This window comes from Tachyglossus aculeatus, chromosome 8 (assembly GCF_015852505.1).
Source record: "Tachyglossus aculeatus isolate mTacAcu1 chromosome 8, mTacAcu1.pri, whole genome shotgun sequence".
In the NCBI taxonomy this organism is placed as follows: Eukaryota; Metazoa; Chordata; class Mammalia; order Monotremata; family Tachyglossidae; genus Tachyglossus; species Tachyglossus aculeatus.
The window spans coordinates 18,492,561-18,513,553 of record NC_052073.1 but is presented as its reverse complement, the minus strand read 5'-3'; the positions used below and the strand labels follow the sequence as shown (position 1 = coordinate 18,513,553).

The following is a 20,993-nucleotide window of genomic DNA, read 5'->3' as shown; positions in this document are numbered from 1 at the left end:
CGGACGGGCGCGGGCTGAAATAATGGCGGGCGGCGCGGGCCGCGTCGCCCCTCTCTCTCTCCTCACGCTCCCCCTCCTCCCTCCTCGGCCGGGGGAGTCTCAGTCACACGCAGGGCGGCGGCGTTGCCCTTCAGCCTCCCCACCCGCAGCCATTTTGGAAGGGCCGAGACAAAGAGCGAGCGGCGGCCCTTCGCCAGACGGGGCTCCGCACCGGCGCGGCGGCGGCCTCCTCCTCCTCCTCCCTGCGGCCTCGTCGCGGTCGCGGTCGCCTCCCCTCCCTCCCCGCCCCCGGGCGGCCCGTCCTCTCCCCCCCCGCCGCCCTCCACTGACGCCCGCGGCCATTTGCCGCCGCTTTTAAGCGCCGCGGACGGCCAATCAGCGCCGCCCGGGATCCCGGCGTCGCGGTGACGTCAGAGCGGGCGCGTCTGCGCGTTCGGGGCGGAGGGGGCCTTCCCCTCCTCCCCCCCCCCCCCTCCCTGGCGCGCGCGCCCCTCCCCCCTCAGCCCTCCTCCTCCTCCTCCGCCAGTCGCTATTAGCCAGAGCGGCGGAGTAAAAAAAGATGGCGGCGGGTTCGGATCTGCTGGATGAGGTCTTCTTCAACAGCGAGGTGGACGAGAAAGTGGTGAGCGACCTGGTGGGCTCCCTGGAGTCCCAGCTGGCGGCCAGCGCGGCCCACCACCACCACCACCACCCCCACCCCCACAAAACGCCCGAGAGCCGGCCCGGGGCCGCCGGGGCGCTGGGGAACCATGTTGGGAGCAGCCCCGGAGGGGTAGGAGCCGCCGCCGCCACCGCCGCCACCGCCGCCACCGCCGCCAATGTCCAGACGGAGGGCAGCAAAATGGGACCGGCTCAGGAGGTCACAAAAGCAGGTAGGGGAGGGGAACGGCGGCAAGGCCGGCGCCCGGAGGAGACCGGGGGGGGGGGGGTCTGACAACCTCCCCGGGGAGAAAGGGGGGTTAAGGGAGATGGATGGGATGGGGGGATGTAAGCTCGTCCCCTTGTGTGTGTGCGTGTGGGGGGAAGCCCCCCACGGACGGTTGGCGAAGGGAGAGGTCCGAACCCCCGGGCCCTCTGACATCCCCCTCCCGTCAATCAATCAATCAATCGTATTTATCGAGCGCTTACTATGTGCAGAGCACCGTGCTAAGCGCTTGGGAAGTACAAATTGGCATCCCATAGAGACAGTCCCCTCCTCCTCCTCTCCGGGGCCCGAGGGCCCTGACACCTCCGGGCCCCCCATCTCCCTTTTTTTTTTTATTTTATTTTATTCTCCCTCCTCCCCCCCCTCCCCGCCTCGTTGTTGTCGTTGCAGGGGCCGGAGCAGCCCAAGGAGGTGTTATTAATCACAACACGGCCAGGTCTCCGGGTTCGGCTGTGCTGGATGGAGCCTCCTCCTCTTCCTCCTCTTCTTCCTCCTCCTCCGGGGGCGGCGGGGGCACCGGCACCGGCAGCAGCAGCGGTGCTGGCGGCAGCAGCGCGGCAGGACCTGAAGCCGCCCCCGGTGCCCCCGCCGCGGGCCAGGGCAAACCGGGGGTCAGCAGCGGCGGCACCATGGCAACCGCCCTGGCCTCCAGAAACGGCAAAATCGGGCCCAGCGCCGCCGCCAGCACCACCACCACCACCACCACCACCACCACCACCACGGGCCAAACTTTGAACGGGAGTAACGTCGTGGTGAACTCGCACCATTCAGGAAGTGCTGCTGCTGCTGCTGCTGCTGCTGCTTTTACCGGGACTCCCGCCGCCGCCCCCCTGGTCAACAACGGGCCCGGATCGGTCGCGCTGCCCCCGGGGAAGGCGAACGCCGTCAACGCCGTTTTGCCTTCACCCTCCTCCAACACTGTCATCCAGACTTCTTTCCTCAGCCCCGCCGTGTCGTCCTCGTCGTCGTCGTCGTCGTCCTCTCCCGCCCCCACGGTGATCTCCTCCTCGCAGCCGCCCGCCCCGTCCAGCCTGGGCAGCGGGCCGCCCTCCGTGGCCCTGGTCAGGCCGCCCGTCCACGCGGCCGGACCCGCCGCCGCCTCCTCGGTGGCCGCCTCGGTGGCCACGCAGAACGGGAGCAACACCGTGATCAATTCGACCGTCGGCGTGGCGGGGGCCCTGCCCGCCCAGGCCCCGGCCTTGGCCCCGGCCTCCGCCGCCGCCGTGGCCACCGTGGGCTCTGGAGGGGTTGCCCTCCAGTCGTCGCCCATCGTGAACAGCCAGCCCGGCTCCGGTGTGCCCGTCGCGCCCACCGCCGCCGCCGCCGCCGCGCAGGTCATCAAGTCAGAGTCTCCCAAGACCATCGTGCAGGCCGTGCCCCAGCAGCCGGCGCTGGCGACCGGTGGCCAGCCCGGCGCGGGGGGCAACGTGATCATTGGGCAGACTATGCAAGGGGGACTCCCCAATCCCCCCCCGGCCCCCGGGACCCCCACGGGGATGGCCAAGGGCACTGCCAGCGCGGTGGCGCAGAGCGTGCCCAGGACGCCGACGGCTACCACCGGTGGCATCCGAGCCACTTTGACTCCCACGGTTTTAGCGCCCCGTTTGCCTCAGCCACCTCAGAATCCAACAAATATTCAAAACTTTCAGTTACCCCCAGGTAAGTCGGGGGCGGGTTCCGCTTTCTCTGGACTCCAGGAGAATGATCCAGCTGCTTGGCCGCAGTTGGAAGCACGGCGGCGGGAAGTTCTCCCTCCGATTTGTAGTCTGAGGTCACCCGCCTTTTAATTGTCGCGTTGGACGTCTGTCCCGTCTGTTCAGGTGACCGGGGCGTGCCAAGGTAGAATGCTCTGTCCCACTTGACTCTCCGGTTCACTTGACTGTTCGCTTCTGTTGCTCTCTTTCTTTTTTTTGGGCCGGGGGTTGGGGGTCGAGGGAAAGCGAGGGGGAGATGCGGGAGCGTGAAGAGATTTTTGAAAGGCATTCCCAAATTGTGTATATTTCTACTTAGTGGTCTTCAGGATAGAGAATCCTTTTGAGTTTTAAAATCACTGTGGGCATCAATTCACGTCACTTGAGCATGCGTCTCTCCCCCTGACCCTATACCACCCTAGAAGGCACACCGCTTCTTTCTACAGCTGTCACAGGAGACAAGTCACATCTAATTTATACTTTAATACGGAGTTCAGGACGGTGTGGCCTCTTCTCTTCGTTTCTGAAGCGAGACAGAACGTGTCCTTAACTCACTCTGTTGTGTCTAGGTTGGCCATTCCAACATGGCCATCAGTCGCTCCGCCGTTTCCTGACAGAGGGCCTGGATGGATCTGGTCCCCAGGAATGTGTTGAATAGAACGACGTTCCCTATTCTGGGGTTTGCTCAGGATTTTGCTTCGATGTCCTGGCTCTCGTAGTTCTTAAGGTAGCTCTTGACCAAGATTGCCAGGGTAAATCATGGCTACCGCTCACCTGGATACATTACGATTCGATTCCGATAACTTAAAAATATTTTCGGCATTCCCAGTGCTTTTCAGCGTGGCATCTCTAGGTAGCGTTTCCGTGCGTAAAGGTCTAATTCAATTTTATCGTTACTCCCTAAAGAATTCACTGGTGGTGCGGAAGCTAGGCATTTCAGCTGGTCCTGGGTTAAAAATAATAAATGATGAAACTCCTACCCAAAGTGTTTACAAGTGATGTTCCTAACACGGGAGATAGAGTACTAACTGGACTGGTTTGGCGGGGGGCTCTCTCTATTGCTGTAACAAGCACTTATGGGTTCCTAGGAAGTCTTATTATTTTATTACTAACATTCTAATATCATCCAATGTGGATGATCTTTTCAGAATATTTAGCTACCCGGAGACAAAAATACACATTTGTGTGTCTTTGACCCCGAGTGGTGTCCCTTTTTTGTCTTGTTCTATCGGTCACTTTATGAGCTTGATAATTTCTTTTGAATATTAGTTCTTTAGTGTTTTCTACTATACAGTGTGATACACGCCCGTATCATCTGTTGCCCCATAATGCTTCTTCGGATTAATGATTGGTTACTTCAGAACCGTTTTCGTGTCAGTGGTAAAAAGTGACTGTTGGGGTATGAAAAAGTTGAACAAATGTCTTTAGACAGGAGCCTTATTAAAGGTGAGATCTGGTGTCAACCCCAAACCGTACTACCTGCTTCCTTGGATCCCAAACTTAAAAGATTTTAAGATCTCAATTACTACGATTATTATAAATTGTAGTACTTTGGAGGTGTTCTGTTGTTCTGATTTCCTCTGTAGTTCAGGTCGCTTCACACATTTCCCAATCCGTGCTCATTTAATCTGACGCTTTAGATGTTTAAAAGTATTTCGTAGAGTATAGTCACTAGTTATCTTGTAAACTCATATCTCATGCTGTATACTATATGTACTTTAAAACAACACAGAGTACTCCATATCATCTTGATTTTTTTTTTCTGCATTTTTCCTCCAAAAATGTCAGTGAGGACTGATCAAGTGTACAGTTAGATTGAAAAAAATTGAAACGGCTATAAAGTTTGTATTGAGTAAAACTTGACAAAAACCTGGTCTAGGTGGCAAAATATCTGCAGTGCCTTCCACATGTACATTAACCTTAATGCAGTTCAACTGATGTCTGCCTTTTAAATAACCTATTGTTCTGTCGGTTTTCATCGTGATACCGTTACAGAGTTGAATGGTTTCATCCCCAAATCTTTCTAGGGTGACTTTGTCAAGTTAAAGTAGGTACTACTTACTATTTGTTAAATCTAGAAGAACTATGTGAAGATTTTGGGTCTTCCATTCCTTGCTGCATTTCTTAGAAACTTCACCCTGGAGAGCAACCCAGGTCTAACATCTGGATCACAAACATCGGGAGCTGTCCCCTAAGAAATCAAAAAATCATCTGGAAAACACCATCCACATTATAGTACAAAAAGGCCCCAAATACCTCCTAATTGATTTTTCAGGAAATAAAGTCCCAAAGTGTCAGTCTTCAACTTTGTACCTCAAAATAACCATACTTTGTAAAGTCTACGAAACAGAAAGAAGCTGAGTAAAACAGGGTTATCAAAGGTACTCACTTTCTGAAAAGGGGAAAATGATTTCTTTTTAAAAAGAAAGCACCCTAGTTACAACTTTTAATCAGCATTGGGAAAATAAGGGAAAACGAGTATTGCATTGTTTTATGAAACTTTTCCGGAAAACACTCGCCACGATGGTGTTCTCTAAACTGGCGGTATTTTACACCTATTAATGCAAGTTAGGATTTCATTTTGGAACTTTCTGACCTTAATTCAGTCTTCAAAATGATTTTCAAATAGAGTTTAAGCGGGTAAATTGATTTTTGTAGAAGGTTTTGGTCAAAATTTCATGAATGGACTAGGTAATGTTGATAATGTGATAAGGGGAGAGGTAAGTTTGCAAAAAGTCCCACGCCTAATCATGTCATTTCTGCCAACATCAGTAGTGGGAGTTTGTGAAGCTAAACACTCCCTGCATCCCGTAACTAAACTTAATCTTTTACTACTGTATGAGTATAATTTATGATTTCTGGGTGGGGAGAATGGAGGGTGAAGTGAAAGACTCAAAGATGATATTCCTAATACTCTTTGTTCCGTCTTATGCCATGCTTACTGGAATAATTGTCTCATTTGTTTTTATGGTATTTGTTAAGCACTCACTTTGCGCGGGGCACTGTTCTAAGCGCTGGGCTAGATACAAAGCAGTCAGGTTAGACACAGTCCTTGTCCCACATGGGGTGCACAGTCTTCATCCCCATTTTTCAGATGAGGTAACTGAGGCACAAAGAAGTGAAGTGACTTGCCCAGCATCGTACAGCAGACAAGTGGCCAAGCCGGGACTAGAGCCCGGGCCCTTCCGACTCCGAGGCCCGTGCTCTATCCTTTGGGCCACGCTGCTTCTCATGGTAATTCTTATTTTGTTGGGTAGGGCTGTGTGGGAACTACACGTATAGTCGTAAATCCTTGTGTTAGACCTTTGTTTGCTCTGGTGGCGCGCATGTTTTCTAAAGAAGATTCAAGATACGACTTTCGCCCTGATTTGGGAATTGTTAGAAAGATAGCAACACTTAAAAAAAATAATCATAGAGCTGTAAAAAAGTTGTTCCAAGTTCCTTGAAAAGCATGCTTGTTTGTTGCTCTTAAGTTTTATAGATGTTGCAGCAGCAAAAACAGTCATATTTGGGGGACGGTGGGGCGGGGAAAGGGAGGGACACCATCATTAGCATGTGACTCAGTTTACATTTTTTTCAGATAGGTGTTCGCTTTTAAAATGTTCATTTCGGAGGGTTATTTTAGACTTAACAAACTAATGTTTCCTTCTGAATGGCGTCCTTTCTGCTGTGGCAAGAATTTACCGCCCAAGTGTTTCAGGGTTTTCCTAGATATTTATACCCATCCTAAATTTTTCTTTCTGTTTCCAGAGGATTCATTTCCTTAGTTCCTGTTGCCAGTGATCTTCAAAGCAACCCTGGAAGGCTCTTTTAAATTTAATATTTCTTAGATTAGACTGTAAGCTTGTGGTGGGCAGGGAATGTGTCTGTTATATTGTACTCTCCCAAGCGCTTAGTAAAGTGCTCTGCACACAGTAAGTGCTCAAAAAATACAATTGATTGATTAAGATTAATATGTCCAGGATGTCAGGGGCCTACTAGGGTTGTGTTTTCAGTCTGGTTTTTTTTTTTAAGGGGGAGCGGGGGCAGCAGGAAGGGGATTCTGACTGCTTTTGTTGCCACCCTTTGATTTGGGGAACATGTTTTCGCTTCATGCCTGGCAGCTGGTTTTTCAAGGCCGATTGGATCTTGTGATTCCCCATAAACGGTGGAGTAACCCAAGGACTTCCGAGATTCCCCTATTAGGAATCAATAATCTGATTGGAAACTGCTTCAGAAGTTCTGCGTACTTATTATTAGCTTCACCCTGACATTTTCTGTGACCTTGGATGAGTTGTGTCAATCCTTCCTCAGTTTTCATAGCTGGCAAGTGGGGTTAGTAGTTGTAAAGCGCTCTGAAATTCTTGTATGAAAGGTACTTTTCTATCTGCAGAGTATTCTTTGGTATTCCTACTTCCTTTCTAGTCCCGTAAAGTTTTAACTGACTCAAAAAGTCATAAAACGAAAACAACTCTTCAGGGCAACCTTAAAGCAAACCAATACAGGGCAGTGGGTTTCTCTGATTGTAGATATGTGGTATTGAACTTCCTCTCTGCTCTTTGTCTCTTGATTATGACGGTAGGGTAGGCTACCAAAATACTGTCTTTTCTTCACGTTTAGTATCATTCCTATTTATAGGAATGACAAGTAGCAGGGAAACAGTGTGAAACTGATATGAGTCTGCCTGCAGGAAAAAAAAAAAGTCCAGAAATACAAAGACTTTTTCTCTTGACCCTTGGCAAATCAGAAATGGGAAAAGATAAATTTTTTGGGGGTGAGGGAGGGGAGGTGAGAGGGGATAGTCAGATCCTATTTAGCAGAGTACTTATGGAACATAGTTTGTCCAGACCCCTCCCTCTGCACTCCCTTCCTATTGTGAATATTTGCTGTCCTGTGTTGGAAGAGCCGTATGAAGATTGAGCAGGCGGTTCAATGTTTTATTGGGTAGTTATTCTTGGCTGCTTTTGCGCTAATGATGATGCTAACTAATCATTATCATACATGCATCACTTTGTAAACGTAAAATGCTATTAATCTCGTTTACTGTCTAGTTCCTGTAACACTGTCTAAGAAAACTACTTAAGAAAGTACATTTTCTCCGTAAAGTGGGACACACATTAATCCGGAACATCTCAAAGCCGGTTAGAACTCAGAGCTCCTGTTTCCCCAGATCTGTACTTTAAAATTTAAGTACACTTAAAATTTAAAAATCGATTGTTCTGTAGGACCCTTACCCACAAAAAACTGGACTGAAACCCCAGACATCATTCTCAGAGATCAGTGTAATCCAACATCAGCGCCTGTAGATCAGCACTGACCCTGATCGAACCCGAAGACTAAACTCATTTCCAAGTCTTTTAGGCATCTCACTGCCCAGTCAGTGAACTCCCTTCCTTTCCCTCCTTGGTATTTCACTGGAATTTCTGTGAAGGAAAAGTTCTTGCTGGTGTACTTTTTTAAGGCCATTCCAGGTTTATGCTGACATACACCGTATATCACACATTAGCATTGAGCTGATCTATCTTTTGAAATCATTAATTTGACTAAAATATATGTCTTCTAACTATAGCAGCCTCCCTGTTGTGCTGGCCAAAATCCAGTTCCCATCGGTCCGTTTACACCACATTGGTTTTAGAAGATTTTGAAGTGGTAATTAAAGAGATCTAATTAAACCTGTGCTTGAATAGATGGGCTAATTTGCATGCCTGAACTTTTTTCACCCTTTGGTCTTTTTTAAGTGTCCTTCCCTTCGGGGACAACCGCCGTCTCGATTTCTGGGTTCGTCTCCCTCGAAGTTATTAGAACTTGGTTTTCCTTGGGGCGGTTACACAATTTTAGGGCTCTACCTTTGGAACCTACTGCTTTTGCTTCCCGTGCTGTGCTGGAGCATGACTTCCTTGAGGGTGATGGAAGTTGTTTTGTTTACTCAGGTCTTTGATAGTCATAAGAGACTTAGATTAATCAAAAGGAGAGAACTTCATGCAGTCAGAACATTGTGTTCTAGTTGTAGGACCATCTGTCAGGTTGCCTTAACTTATTGCCCTCCTCATATTCAAAATAAAGTAAGACTAGCTAACGTGGACCTATTCTAAAATATCTTCTGCACGATATTTCATCCTCAGTTGCCTGTTAGAGTTTTGTTTTTTTTTACAGGGAAGAGTACTGCCTCTTTAGATCTACTGCGATTCCTGTGAATATGTAATTCAGTGTTTTCATTTCTGTGAGTATATCCTCCAGTGAAGTCCCTGACTTTCAAAAGCAAAGGGGTAAAGAAATAGTCACAAATGAGGAGGGTGGTAGAGAAAGATTCCCCCCACCGCTGTCTGGAGTGGATTTTTGAGCATCCGTATTAAATATCTAACTCGCCCTATCTCTTCTGCAAAACCACAGACCTCCCACAGTTCACAATTGCCACATAGTACATTGTGTTTACTACTCTTGTGGTCGCACACTTTTGTTCATTCAGTAATATTAAGCTATCAGTAATAATAGTGATGGCATTTGTTAAGCGCTCACCGTGTGCCGAGCACTGTCCTAAGGGCTGAGGGGAGATACAAGGTGATCAGGTTGTCCCACGTGGGGCTTACTATCTTAATACCCATTTTACAGATGAGGTAACTGAGGCTCAGAGAAGTTAAGTGACTTGCCCAAGGTCACACAGCGGACATGTGGCGGAGCTGGGATTAGAACCCATCACCTCTAACTCCCAAGCCCGTGCTCTTTCCACTGAGCCACGCTGCTTCCCCCTCAAAAGCATGTCGTGTCCGTTTGAAATTCAGTAGCAGTATTCTGGTATTTGTTCAGCGCTTACTATGGGTGTAGCACTGTGCTAAGCGCTGGGGTAGACACAAGTTAATCGAGTGAGACACAGTCCCCGACCCATGCGGAGTTCACATTCTTAGTAGGAGGGAGGATAGAAATGTGAAGGGATTGTCTTTTCATGTCTTCAGATTTTGATTTCTTTGATCTTTTGAGGTCCTAAAGGCTGCTCCATCCCTCATACCAGTGTTAGAACCGTGCGCGAGCCAAGCGTTAAGTTGAGCCTTGCCGCAGAACGGTGAGGCTGGGCTTCGGCTGGTCCACCTGCCCCCATTTCAAGCTTCCCCTGGAGCTGGGTGAGGGAACGTGTGTGAAAGCATCGCATCATCAATCGTATTTATTGAGCGCTTACTATGTGCAGAGCACTGTACGTGGCAGTCTTTCAGCAAGGAGAGCAATCCTTAAGCAGCCCACCGAGACCGGCTCCATCCTCCTCCGGAAACGAGACCGAGCCCTGTTCGTCCCATCCAAGACTTCAGGCCAGAGAGGGTTCCTTTGGCCTGGGCGGGTCTCTCTGGCCCTCAGTTTTGAAAGTGATTTTAGTTGAGAAAGTAGAGGGATTTCTTCTCTTGGTACTATTGAAAGCTGTCACCTGGCTTGTTTCAGTTTCGAAAATAGGCTACGCCTAGAACATCCAATAATCCAACATCCTTCCCTTCCCCACAGCACCTGTGTATATGTATATATGTTTGTACATATTTATTACTGTATTGTACGTATCTATTCTATTTATTTTATTTTGTTAGTATGTTTGGTTTTGTTCTCTGTCTCCCCCTTTTAGACTGTGAGCCCACTGTTGGGTAGGGACTGTCTCTGTATGTTGCCAACTTGTACTTCCCAAGCGCTTAGTGCAGTGCTCTGCACACAGTAAGCGCTCAATAAATACGATTGATGATATTGGGTAGGGACTGTCTCTATATGTTGCCAACTTGTACTTCCCAAGCGCTTAGTGCAGTGCTCTGCACACAGTAAGCGCTCAATAAATACGATTGATGATATTGGGTAGGGACTGTCTCTATATGTTGCCAACTTGTACTTCCCAAGCGCTTAGTACAGTGCTCTGCACACAGTAAGCGCTCAATAAATACGATTGATATTGGGTAGGGACTGTCTCTATATGTTGCCAACTTGTACTTCCCAAGCGCTTAGTACAGTGCTCTGCACACAGTAAGCGCTCAATAAATACGATTGATGATCCAGTAACTGAGTTACTGCTGAAGAGTGGTTATAGGTAATGATTTCATTCAGTAGGTATTTAAGTTAAAATCCCTAAGGTTCTTACCAGAGAGAGGAGGGAGAAAAAAGAACAAAAGTCATCAGAAATGTCAATGTTAATGGGGTTGGCAAGAATAAAAAAAAGGAATTATTTTTCATGCCCCTGGTCATATAGTGCTGTTGATTGTTAAGGGGTGAGCAAATTTAAGTCCACCTAGACCTAGAGTGTTTCTTCAGGAGGACCCCAAACCTCGCTCTGCCTTCCATGCTTAGGTCACCCCAAAACAGGCACCACTTCCAAGTCCCAGAGCTCTGCGGCCGGAGTCTTGGTAAAGGAAGGCTGTTGATTAATGGAAAACCTATAGTTGACTTTTTCAGAATAACGCTTCAAAATCACAACATCCCTGAGAAGATAATCAAGAATTTGTTTCACACAAAACGTCCTGTACAATTTCAAATAATTACGTTTTTCTTAAAGGGTAAGAATGTTTGTTGCAGACGTTTGCTTATAGAAAGTCAGCAGGTCCAAAAAGTAATAAAAACAACCACTTCTTATGAAAGGGTGAAGCCTTAAAATAGCCCCTATAAAACTTTGTCACATAATGCTAAGCAGTATGTCTTGCAACATTTACAAGTATTTACAACAGAGCTTTTCTGTGTCCCGCAGACAAGAAATCTCACATAGTGTGAAGCAGGGGATATGTTTTTCTCTGAAATATTATTTGGCTTTTTGCGATCAGACCTGACCTTCTAAAATGATATTGCCAGTTATTTTAAAACAAGGAAAAAGGGAAGCGGAAACCTCTTTCCCAGTAAATAACTCACCTTTATAGTGGCTCTGACATTGCTGAGGAGTTTTAATTAATCTTACTCACCTGTGAAAATGCCAGAATTCTTATTTTGTGAGATTTACAAGATCTTTGATTAGCCATTTTATTTAGGAGTAGTAAAGTTGGGGATTAGGTCAAAAGAACAAACTTCTTTGCTCTGAGGCAAACACACCAATGCTAAGGAGCTAAACTGAGTCCATTTAGGAGCAGTCATCTGATTATCGAGATATAAACTAAAGCAGAATCACTATACAGAAACTGTTTAGCAAACTATGCCATATCTGGATTAAGGATAATAATAATTATGGTACTTGTTAAGTGCTTACTGTGTGCCAAGCACTGTTCTAAACACTGGGGTAGATAGACATAAATCAGATGTGTGGCATGTTTTTTGTAATTGGTATTTGAGATCTACAGAATGTTACTTGAGGTCCAAAGAGTGAGTCATTTTAAAAGTTGCCTGAAAATGTTCTGATTTTTTTTTTAATATAGATTGTTTAGGGGCTTAATGTGTTGTAACTTTTGAGGAACTGATTCAGTTCCTTGGAGCTGGAATTTTTGACACCTTGTCCTAGAATTGTGGATTTCATCCTGAATTCTGCTTTTTCAAAGCACACACAGCAGCTTTCATTGAAGTAGCAGCCTTGTAAGTTGCATTCAAACTAAAATGAGCCCTTTTAGGGCTCCTTGGAATGTTTGGCGTGCAACAGTATTTCATAACATTAAGAAAAGCTACTATCATTACATATATTTTTGGCCAATACAGCTCCCAAGTCGTATATTAGTTTACAGTAGTAGCATTTATTGAGGACTCATTTGGTTAAGTGCACTGTACTAAGGTGTTTGGGAAGTATAGAATGCAAAGCAAATTGCTTCCTGCCCACAAGGAGCTTGTACTCTAACAGGCAGGACAAGCATGAAAATACGTACAACTAGAATAATCAGAATAGAGTTTAGGACTGGGAGTCAGGAGGTTCTAGTTCGGGCTCTGCCACCAGCTTGCTGTGGGTCCTTGGGCAAGTTTCCTAGCCTCTCTGTGCTTTAGTTTCCTCATCTGTAAAATGGTAAGATATCTGCTCTCCCTACCTTTTAGATTGTGAGCCGTGTATAATACAGGGACTCTCAGGTGTACTTCTCCCTAATCGGTATTGTGTAATGCTTGGCGGCTAGTTGGGATTTAATAAGTACCAAAATTATTATAAACATTGTATGTTTTTAGTTTTTTATGAAGAGATTTCTTTTGTGCATTTGACAGAAAGTAATTTCCTGACTTCCTGTATCTTTTAGTTGGTATAATATGACAGGTTTTTTTTAAGTTGGTGACAACAGTATCTCTATTAAGGCTTGCAAAGGGCTGTAAATAAAAGAATGGAGTACCAGTTGAAGACTTGAGACCTTTTTTTTAAAAAAAATGGGGCTTTAAGAAAGGCTTTTCAAGTCAGCGACTATTACAGAGTAAGACGTTTCAGAAAAGGAAAGACACATTTTATATATATATATATATATATATATATATATATTTTAAGGATAGGGCATTATTTTAATTTCAGGGCTTTCTCTCTGAATAAATTGATTACAAAATAGGATTGCCAGCCTGCTAAAAGTAGGTAACTTCTTGTCAAAGAAACAGGCTGATCTATAACTTTTAATTGGCAGAAGTTATAAACCTGCCTCTATCTGAATTCCCAGGTGTAGTAAGTTCCAAAGCATCCTTGAACATGGGTTACTTGCACTCGTGAACATGGATTTGGATGGGTTCCTTCTCTGTGAGACAAAGTTGTTTTCTTTCATTTAGGTTCTCTAATTGGGGAAACAGGAGACATATTCATTTGGCATATTGAGCTCCAGCTGTCTCCTAACTTGAAACTCCCTGACCCTTATTTGGAAAGTTGAATTTCATGTCCTCCTTACTCTGCTGGATACTGTATTTACTAAAATCAAAGGTTCAGAAAAGGAATCATTAGTTTACAATTGCAGCAACCTGATAGTTGTTCCCTTTATGGGATTTTTGACCTTTTAACTAAGTTCAGTAAGAAACAAGCTCATTTTTGTAGTTGTCTATTGTCTCTTCTGGAAAATGATTTTTATTTAACTAGTGGTTATTCCAGCGGCGTTGCCTATTGGAAAGAGCACGGGCCTGGGAATCAGAAGACCTGCGTTTTAATTGTCCTCCACCACTTTGCCTGCTGCGCGACCTTGGGCAAGTGACTTACTTTCTCTGGGCCTCAGTTTCCTCATCTGTAAAACAGGGATTCAGTATCTGTTCTTCCTCCTACCTTGACTGTGAGCTAGACTGTGACACAGTCCTGACCTGATTGTCTTATTTCTATCTTAGGTTTTAGTAGAGTGTTTGGCAGATAGGAAGTGTTTCACAAATACTGTAATTACTATTGTTATTATGACTTCGGAAGTGGTAGTCCTAAATTATAGATGCGAAAGATCTTCGTGAGAGGGCCTTTGTTGTGATTGATTGGTTGTCTTTTTTCAACTCCGTCATATGAATCTAGTGAATGTAATCTCTGATCAGGTTGCATTTTGGTGTAACTATTTCTTCAAGAGGCCTTTCCTGACCAAGCTCTCATTTCTCCTCTTCCCTCTCCTTTCTGCATCGCCTATGAACTTGAATCTGTACCCTTTAAATACTTGATGTTCACCCCACGCTCAGCCCCGTAGCACTAATGTACATATCCATAATTTATTTTAACAATGGGGAAAGTGTCTTCCAACTCTGTTCTGTTGTACTCTCCTGAGTGCTTAGTATAGTGGTCTGCACACAGTGCTCAATAAAGACCATCGATTGCTAATTTTTAGGTAGTCCAATGCATTGAACCCCGTGAACCGTAGCTAAATGCGGTTACTATTACTTGTTGGTAGGTTTTTGTGTAAAAACTGCAGGAAATTCAGCATGCTGTTAATGCAGCTTTCAAAGCAATCCAGTTAGCACTGTAAAATGTTTTTTTGTGTCTTTGTGGCTTCCGTATCACAAAGATGAAGTTGCAGAATACATTATTAGAAGAGTTTGTCTCAGAAGGGAGCACGCAAGATGATTATTGGCCTAACGACAGTAATGGTGGCATTTGTTAAGCGTTTACTATGTGTGAAGCACTGTTCTAAGTGTAATTACACTGTAGCTGTGCCCATAGAGAGCCAAAAGTACTGGGTTTTAAAGTAGTTTAAAGTTAGGAGTGACTTCTAGATCAGGCGTAGGCAAATTGGGGCTTGCGAACTCCCTGCCGCAATTCTTGCTGTGAGTCATAGGTGCAGAGGTATGTCAGGCAGCAGCGTGCCACCGCTCCAGCCCTCTGAGTGGTGGCAGGGCCTGCACCCCACTAGGACCAGCCAAGAAGGGGTGCCACATCCCCCAGCCCCTGTTCCTTTGTTGCTACCACCCCAGTTCCCTCACTCCTGAACGCCTGCTCACTCTTCTGGCTAAAGGGCACCTTTGGATCTGCGGCCCTGCTGTATTTTGTCTTCGGTTTGTGGCTCTTCAACTCATGAGCCGTGGCCACCCTCGCTGTAGATTGACAGATACGGAAATCAACGTTCTGTGGAGGAATGATGCTTCTTCACTGATTGGTTTCTGTCACCTGGGAAAATAGAGAACAAACACATTTGAAGGTCTTCAGATGAAATGAAAATATGAATTCAAAGTAATACTAATGGAGGCAAAGAAAAAAACCCCCAACAGCTTAAGGAGAAAGTTGAGAATGGTGAACGCCAAGCGTTTGTTGGAAGAGTTCATATCATCAGGATACTTCCGTTAGTATCCTGTTAAATCAATCAATCAATCATATTTATTGAGCGCTTACTATGTGCAGAGCACTGTACTAAGCGCTTGGGAAGTACAAATTGGCAACATATAGAGACAGTCCCTACCCAACATTGGGCTCACAGTCTGGATAGCTGGTTTTTAAGCTTAATTTAATTGGTTGATTTTGGGGTTTGTTTTTTTTTAGTCTTGAACTTTTTGGTCAGCCAGAGAACTATGTTAGTGATGACAAGCTCATGATGGACAGGGAACATGTCTGCCAACTCTGTTGTACTCTCCCAAGTGCTTAGTACAGTGCTCAGTAAATATCATTGATGACGATGAGTCTTGGTTTTCTCGGACTGCCAGGAAATAACAATCACGCAGCCAGGTTTTTCCACAGGGCTTCATCACGATCTTAAAATTTGGAAAGTGTGTTTGTGTGTCAACTTTTCAGGTACGTTTGGAGACTATTTCCTTGGTATTTGGTTCTAAGTACCGCTAGAATGTAATTCAGACAATCTTTCCTAAAGTGTGATATAGCAAAGAGACTTAGAAAAACCTGTCTGAAAATAAGGAATTAAGAGTACTCATTCTTTGCATGGCTTATCTCAAGATTTCAGGAATGGATGAATGGAACAGAACTAACAAAATGTCTCTGAAGCAAAAATGTGAGACTACCTGAAAATTTAGCTTAAGGCTCTGTTGCAAAAAGATGCTTATCAGGGTGAATAATAATTTTATTCTAGGTAAGGCAGTAGGTGATATAATTTTATTATTAGAATATATGAGTATACTTGAGGGTATATTAAAGGTTTGAACTTGTTTACTAGGCAGGCTTAGGGACTACTTTTGTGGTTTAAAGGGATTTACTCTCTTTGAGAGTTTCTGAAACGGTTAGTGCTTGCCTTTCCCAGAAGAGGTTTCTTCTTCGATTGAGGTTCGAGTAAGGAAGTGATCTTGGGATGTTTAAAATATGGTAAAGTTAAGGTTCACTGACAAATTGTAGCTGGCAAGCTGGAAAACTTTACAGCTTTTTTTAAAAAATGCTATTTGTTAAGTGCTTACTATAGACACTATTCTATGAGCTCAGGTTGATGCAAGCTACTCAAGTTGGACATAGCCCATGTCCCACATGGGGCTTCCAGTCTTAATCCTCATTTTACAGATGAGGTAACTGAGGCAAGGAGACATCAAGTGACTTGCCCAAGGTCACACAGCAGAAAAGTGGCAGGGATGGGATTAGAACCCAGGTCCTCCAACTCCCAGGCTCATGGCCACGCTGCTTCCCAAGCTTTGCTTGAATGGAACAGAAGAAGTCGAGCGAAAAGGGGTCACAGCTAAGACCCAGCTTGTCAAAGTTCGACTGGGAATCGGCAAATAGATGAAGAGGTGTAAGAAAGGAGGTGGGTTGGGGACACCTCCAGGAAAAGCTTCTGCCTCTTACTCCCTGACTCACCAAAACCTCAGGAAGCCGTGGTTTGCGGTCTAGCTTCTCCCACAGACAAGAACGAAATTCTGTCACTTGCCAGTACGCGAAGATGATTTGTTACCTTACTGAAATGTCATTTGTAAATGTTCCGTCAAAGCAGTGCAAGTATCTGGTCACCCAGGGAGCTTAACAGGCAATCCTGGGCTGCCTATCTGTGTAGCTTGCACCGTGTTAGCTGGCTTCTGGCCTCCTGCTTGGGAAAAGACTTGGAATACTGGCATTAGGGAAGCCGTTCACCAGTTCAGGCCGTTTGGGGTTATGTTCTCTGGGTAGGATCTTGCTGGAAGTGGAGGATATGAGAACATAGGTAAAGGCCATTACTGGTTTAAATCAGTGGTTCGGGTCACGCAGAATGCTGTCACAGGCAATGGCAACAGAATGTTTGGACCTTTTAGACTGTGAGCCCACTGTTGGGTAGGGACTGTCTCTATATGTTGCCAACTTGTACTTCCCAAGCGCTTAGTACAGTGCTCTGCACACAGTAAGCGCTCAATAAATACGATTGATGATGATGATGATGATGATGATGGAGGAATGTTGTATGACGGCTGCTTTAAGGGAAGCAGCGTGGCCTAGTGGCAAGAGCATGGGCTTGGGAGTCAGAGATCATGGGTTCCAATTTCGGCTCCGCCGCTTATCTTCTGTGTGACGTTGGGCAAGTCACTGAACTTCTCTGTGCCTCAGGTACCTCATCTGTAAAATGAGGATTACGAGTGTGAGCGTCATGTGGGACACAGACTGTGTCCAATCTGATTACCTTGTATCTACCCCAGTGCTTAGAACTGTGCTTGGCACATAGTAAGAGCTTAACAAATATTATTATTATTATTGTTATTATTATTGTCCTGTCTTCAATTATAATGGTTAAGGAAGTACAGTCCTCAAACTTTTTCTCTTGTAAGACATTATGAACCTCTCCTCTTCTGAATTTATCCAACTCTTCTTGAGCCTGTGGATATTTTTTTTTGCCTATGTAACTTCCTATGGAAATAAATTCCACATTTGCCATGCTCTAGGTAAAGCAGTGATTTTTTTTTTAAACTCACCACCTCCAAGCTTCAGTAAGTCATGCCTTATAATGGTGTTGTGGGATTTGGTAAACAACAATTCCAGGTTCATTTTGTTCACCTCCTTTTTCTGTTTTCTCGATCACCTGGCTGCCCTTCTCTGAACTGCCTCCAGTTTTATTTTATCCTCCCTAAGATTCAGTGGCTGAAACTTGCCATAAGGACAAAAGTCTGCCATTTGGTTAATATTCGATAGTGTTCCTGATGATGCCCATCATTTTGTTGGCTTTTACGACTGCCACCAGTCAATCCATCAGTCATATTTTATTGAGCACTTACTGTGTGCAGAGCACTGTTTCCTAAGCACCTGAGAGAATAGAGTATTACCGAGTTGGGAGACATGTTCCTTGCCCACAAAGAGCTTACCACCTAATAGGAAAGGTGTGAAACACCATAGGTGTTTCCACAATCAGGTCTCCTACTTTCCTTTTTGAATTTGCCAGTGATGGTGACATCTTTGAAGTCGCAGGCATTTCTTCAGTATTCCTAAGGAAGAATAGCCCATGCAGATCTGCTAGTAGTAAGACTCCCTTCCTGGCCATTAGATTCCTGCAGGAATGCCATCAGATCATTGCTAGAATAGTGATTTGTTAAGCACTTCCTAGGTGCCAGGTACTGTAGTAAGCGTTAGGGTAGATACAAGCTAATCAGGTTGGACACAGCCAGGTCCCCCGTGGGGCTCATGGTCTTAATCCCCATCTTTCAGAGGACGTAACTGAGGCACAGAGAAGGGAAGTAACTGGTTGAAGGTCACACAGCAGACAAGTGGCGGAGCTGGGATTAGAACCCAGGTCTTTCCGACTTTCTAAGCCCCTGATCAATCAAGTAGGCCACACTGCTTCTTGTTTGCGATGCGGATGGGGCCACGTGCACTTTTCTGGGGAAACTTATGGCAGCGTGTAAAAGTTTCATATAGCTTCTTCAGTGTTGATAAAAGTACTTGGCTTGGTGATGAACCAACCCCTAGCTGTCTCGGCACTTCACAGTTGGTTGCACATGTCCCTTCTTTAGTAGTTTCTCTAGGCTTGCTAGTCAGACCCCACCAAAACTCTGAAAGGGAGTGGTGAGGAGGGAGTTGGACATACATACTACACCTAAGTGGCTAGTACAGTGCCTTGCACAGACTAAGCACTTAATAAATACCATTGATGGATACCATTTGGGATCTGGATGTATTTCCCTGACCCCCAATGCGATCTGTGGTTCACATCATAGGCTTCTGAAAGCCTCCCTTTTATCATTATCATGAGGAGCACCAAGGGGGTGACAGTGCATTTCTTGCTTTGTCATAAATAGCCTTTTCATCCGATTGATGTTTATCGAACCAAATTCGGTAGGGTGGCTTGTCCAAACCCACAGGCCCTGTAACTGCCTGGTTAGAACGTATCTTGGAGAAGTGACCATTCTCCTGGGAGGAATTTTTAGTTGGAATTCCTCGTGCCAGTGAGGCTTCTGTTGTTGTCACATGTTATTGAGCTCCAGGAGTTTGTCTTTTGAGTTGGGTGGTGTGTTTTCTCTACATTGGTTATAATGATAGTGGAAGAATAGTCCAAATAGGGACTGTAGCAGCTCTCATCTGCTTGTGATAATGTGCTTAGCATCTTACCGTCAGGACATTATCTTTTAATGTGAACGTCTTCTTGTTCACACCACTCTCTTCTGACTAAATAAGAAGGGAGCAAGCATTAACAAAAAAGCCGAAACGTAAAAGATGTGAGTGTTGTGACTGGGCTTCTAAGGTTAACTAATTTTTTCTAGTGAGGATAGACTATCCCAAGTTGAGACGTAATTCAAGGTTCTGTACTTAACAGTCATATTTATTGAGTGCTTACTGTGGGCAGAGCACTATACTAAGCACTTGGGGGAGTACAATATACCAATATCGATGGATTCCCTGCCCTCAAGGAGCTTACATCTAGAGGGTTCCCTAAATATCTGTGTTTGCAGTTACTGGGCCTCGTAACAAGGGTAGATCTGTCTACTTAGTCTTATAAAAGGATGATTTTTCTGGGTGGACTTGCTGTGCCCATAGTTGAAAATTTGATTAAATTCAAGTCGTACTGGCATTTTTAAAGCAGTGCTTTGAAAATGTATATTTTCACTACAGACACATAACCTTTGCATTATAGTAGAATTGAACAGAGTAGGCACCGAACAAATGCCACCAATGATGCTTGTGATGGTCAGCCAACCCTTTCTCTTTAGGCACTGATTTTTTTTTTCCTGAATAACGATTGAGTTGTTTATAGGCACAAATTGTTTAATGTGCTGTTCTTACATATTTACCCAGACTCTTTGTTTTTTTGGTAAAACTAGGTCCAGCGCTTTTTTTATATGCAGTCACCATGTCATCCATGTATTAATGTGAAGAGTGTGTTGCAGTATGAACTGCTTACTTGAAAATTCCATTAATCAAGAATGAATAGTTAAAATATGAGGTTAAATTTAACTTCTTAACAATTTCCAGGTGAAGCAGCTTGCAGGGATGTAAAAACATGGAATCCCAATTTGTCAAGTGCCTCAGTGGGCTTTTTAACGTAAATTAAGATTCACTAGGAATTTGCTCCGAAGACCTGCTTCTTTCAGGTTTTTCCTGGGTTCATCCTCTGTATTTATGTAAAATAATTTTCAGGCATATCATGTTTCATATTTCTATCTCACATTGGCATAACTATAGTAACATGTTACAGGTTTGCTAGGGATAGTAGCACTATGTTTGTCAGCCTAGTTGTTAAAAGCATTCTGCCTGTTGAGGATAGTGAATGGGAAGTTTATGATGTAAGCAGTTGTCCAGTAAAATGTTACATAAATCTAGAACCTAAAATTTTAGTTATCTAGAGCTCTGATAGAAGTGACCCTGCCGCTCCCCTCCTTGTGTGGATGTGGTTTAAGAATATTCTAATTGTAAAGTGTTCTTGTCACTAATTGTCAAGTGTTCTTGTCACAAAACAAGTTAGTGTGGTTTTACTTTTCAAGGTAATTTTTGGAGATAAAGCAGAAATTAATCATCTAAAATAAATTCTTTAAGAGAAGGGCATCGTGGACACACACCCCCCGCTCCCCCCCCCACCTAAGAATTAATCAGAATTATATCACCTTGAGAATCGTGTGCTAAATACGACTAGTGGCCCAATCCCTTTTACTTTTTATTCTGTGGTGTTTAATCTCCTTTTAGATTGTCAGCTCCTGCTCTAATGCAGTGTCTCAGTATGCAATAGGCCATTGAT

General features: G+C 44.9%; 1 protein-coding gene across 1 annotated transcript in view; it reads left to right on the top strand.

The window, feature by feature from the left end:
* Window positions 1-559: 559 nt before the first annotated feature.
* Window positions 560-20,993, top strand: part of TAF4 (TATA-box binding protein associated factor 4) — a 67,712-nt gene continuing 47,278 nt past the window's right edge. The window contains 2 exon segments of the mRNA XM_038750031.1: window positions 560-872; window positions 1,316-2,584. Coding sequence (XP_038605959.1) covers window positions 560-872; window positions 1,316-2,584 — 1,582 coding nt within the window.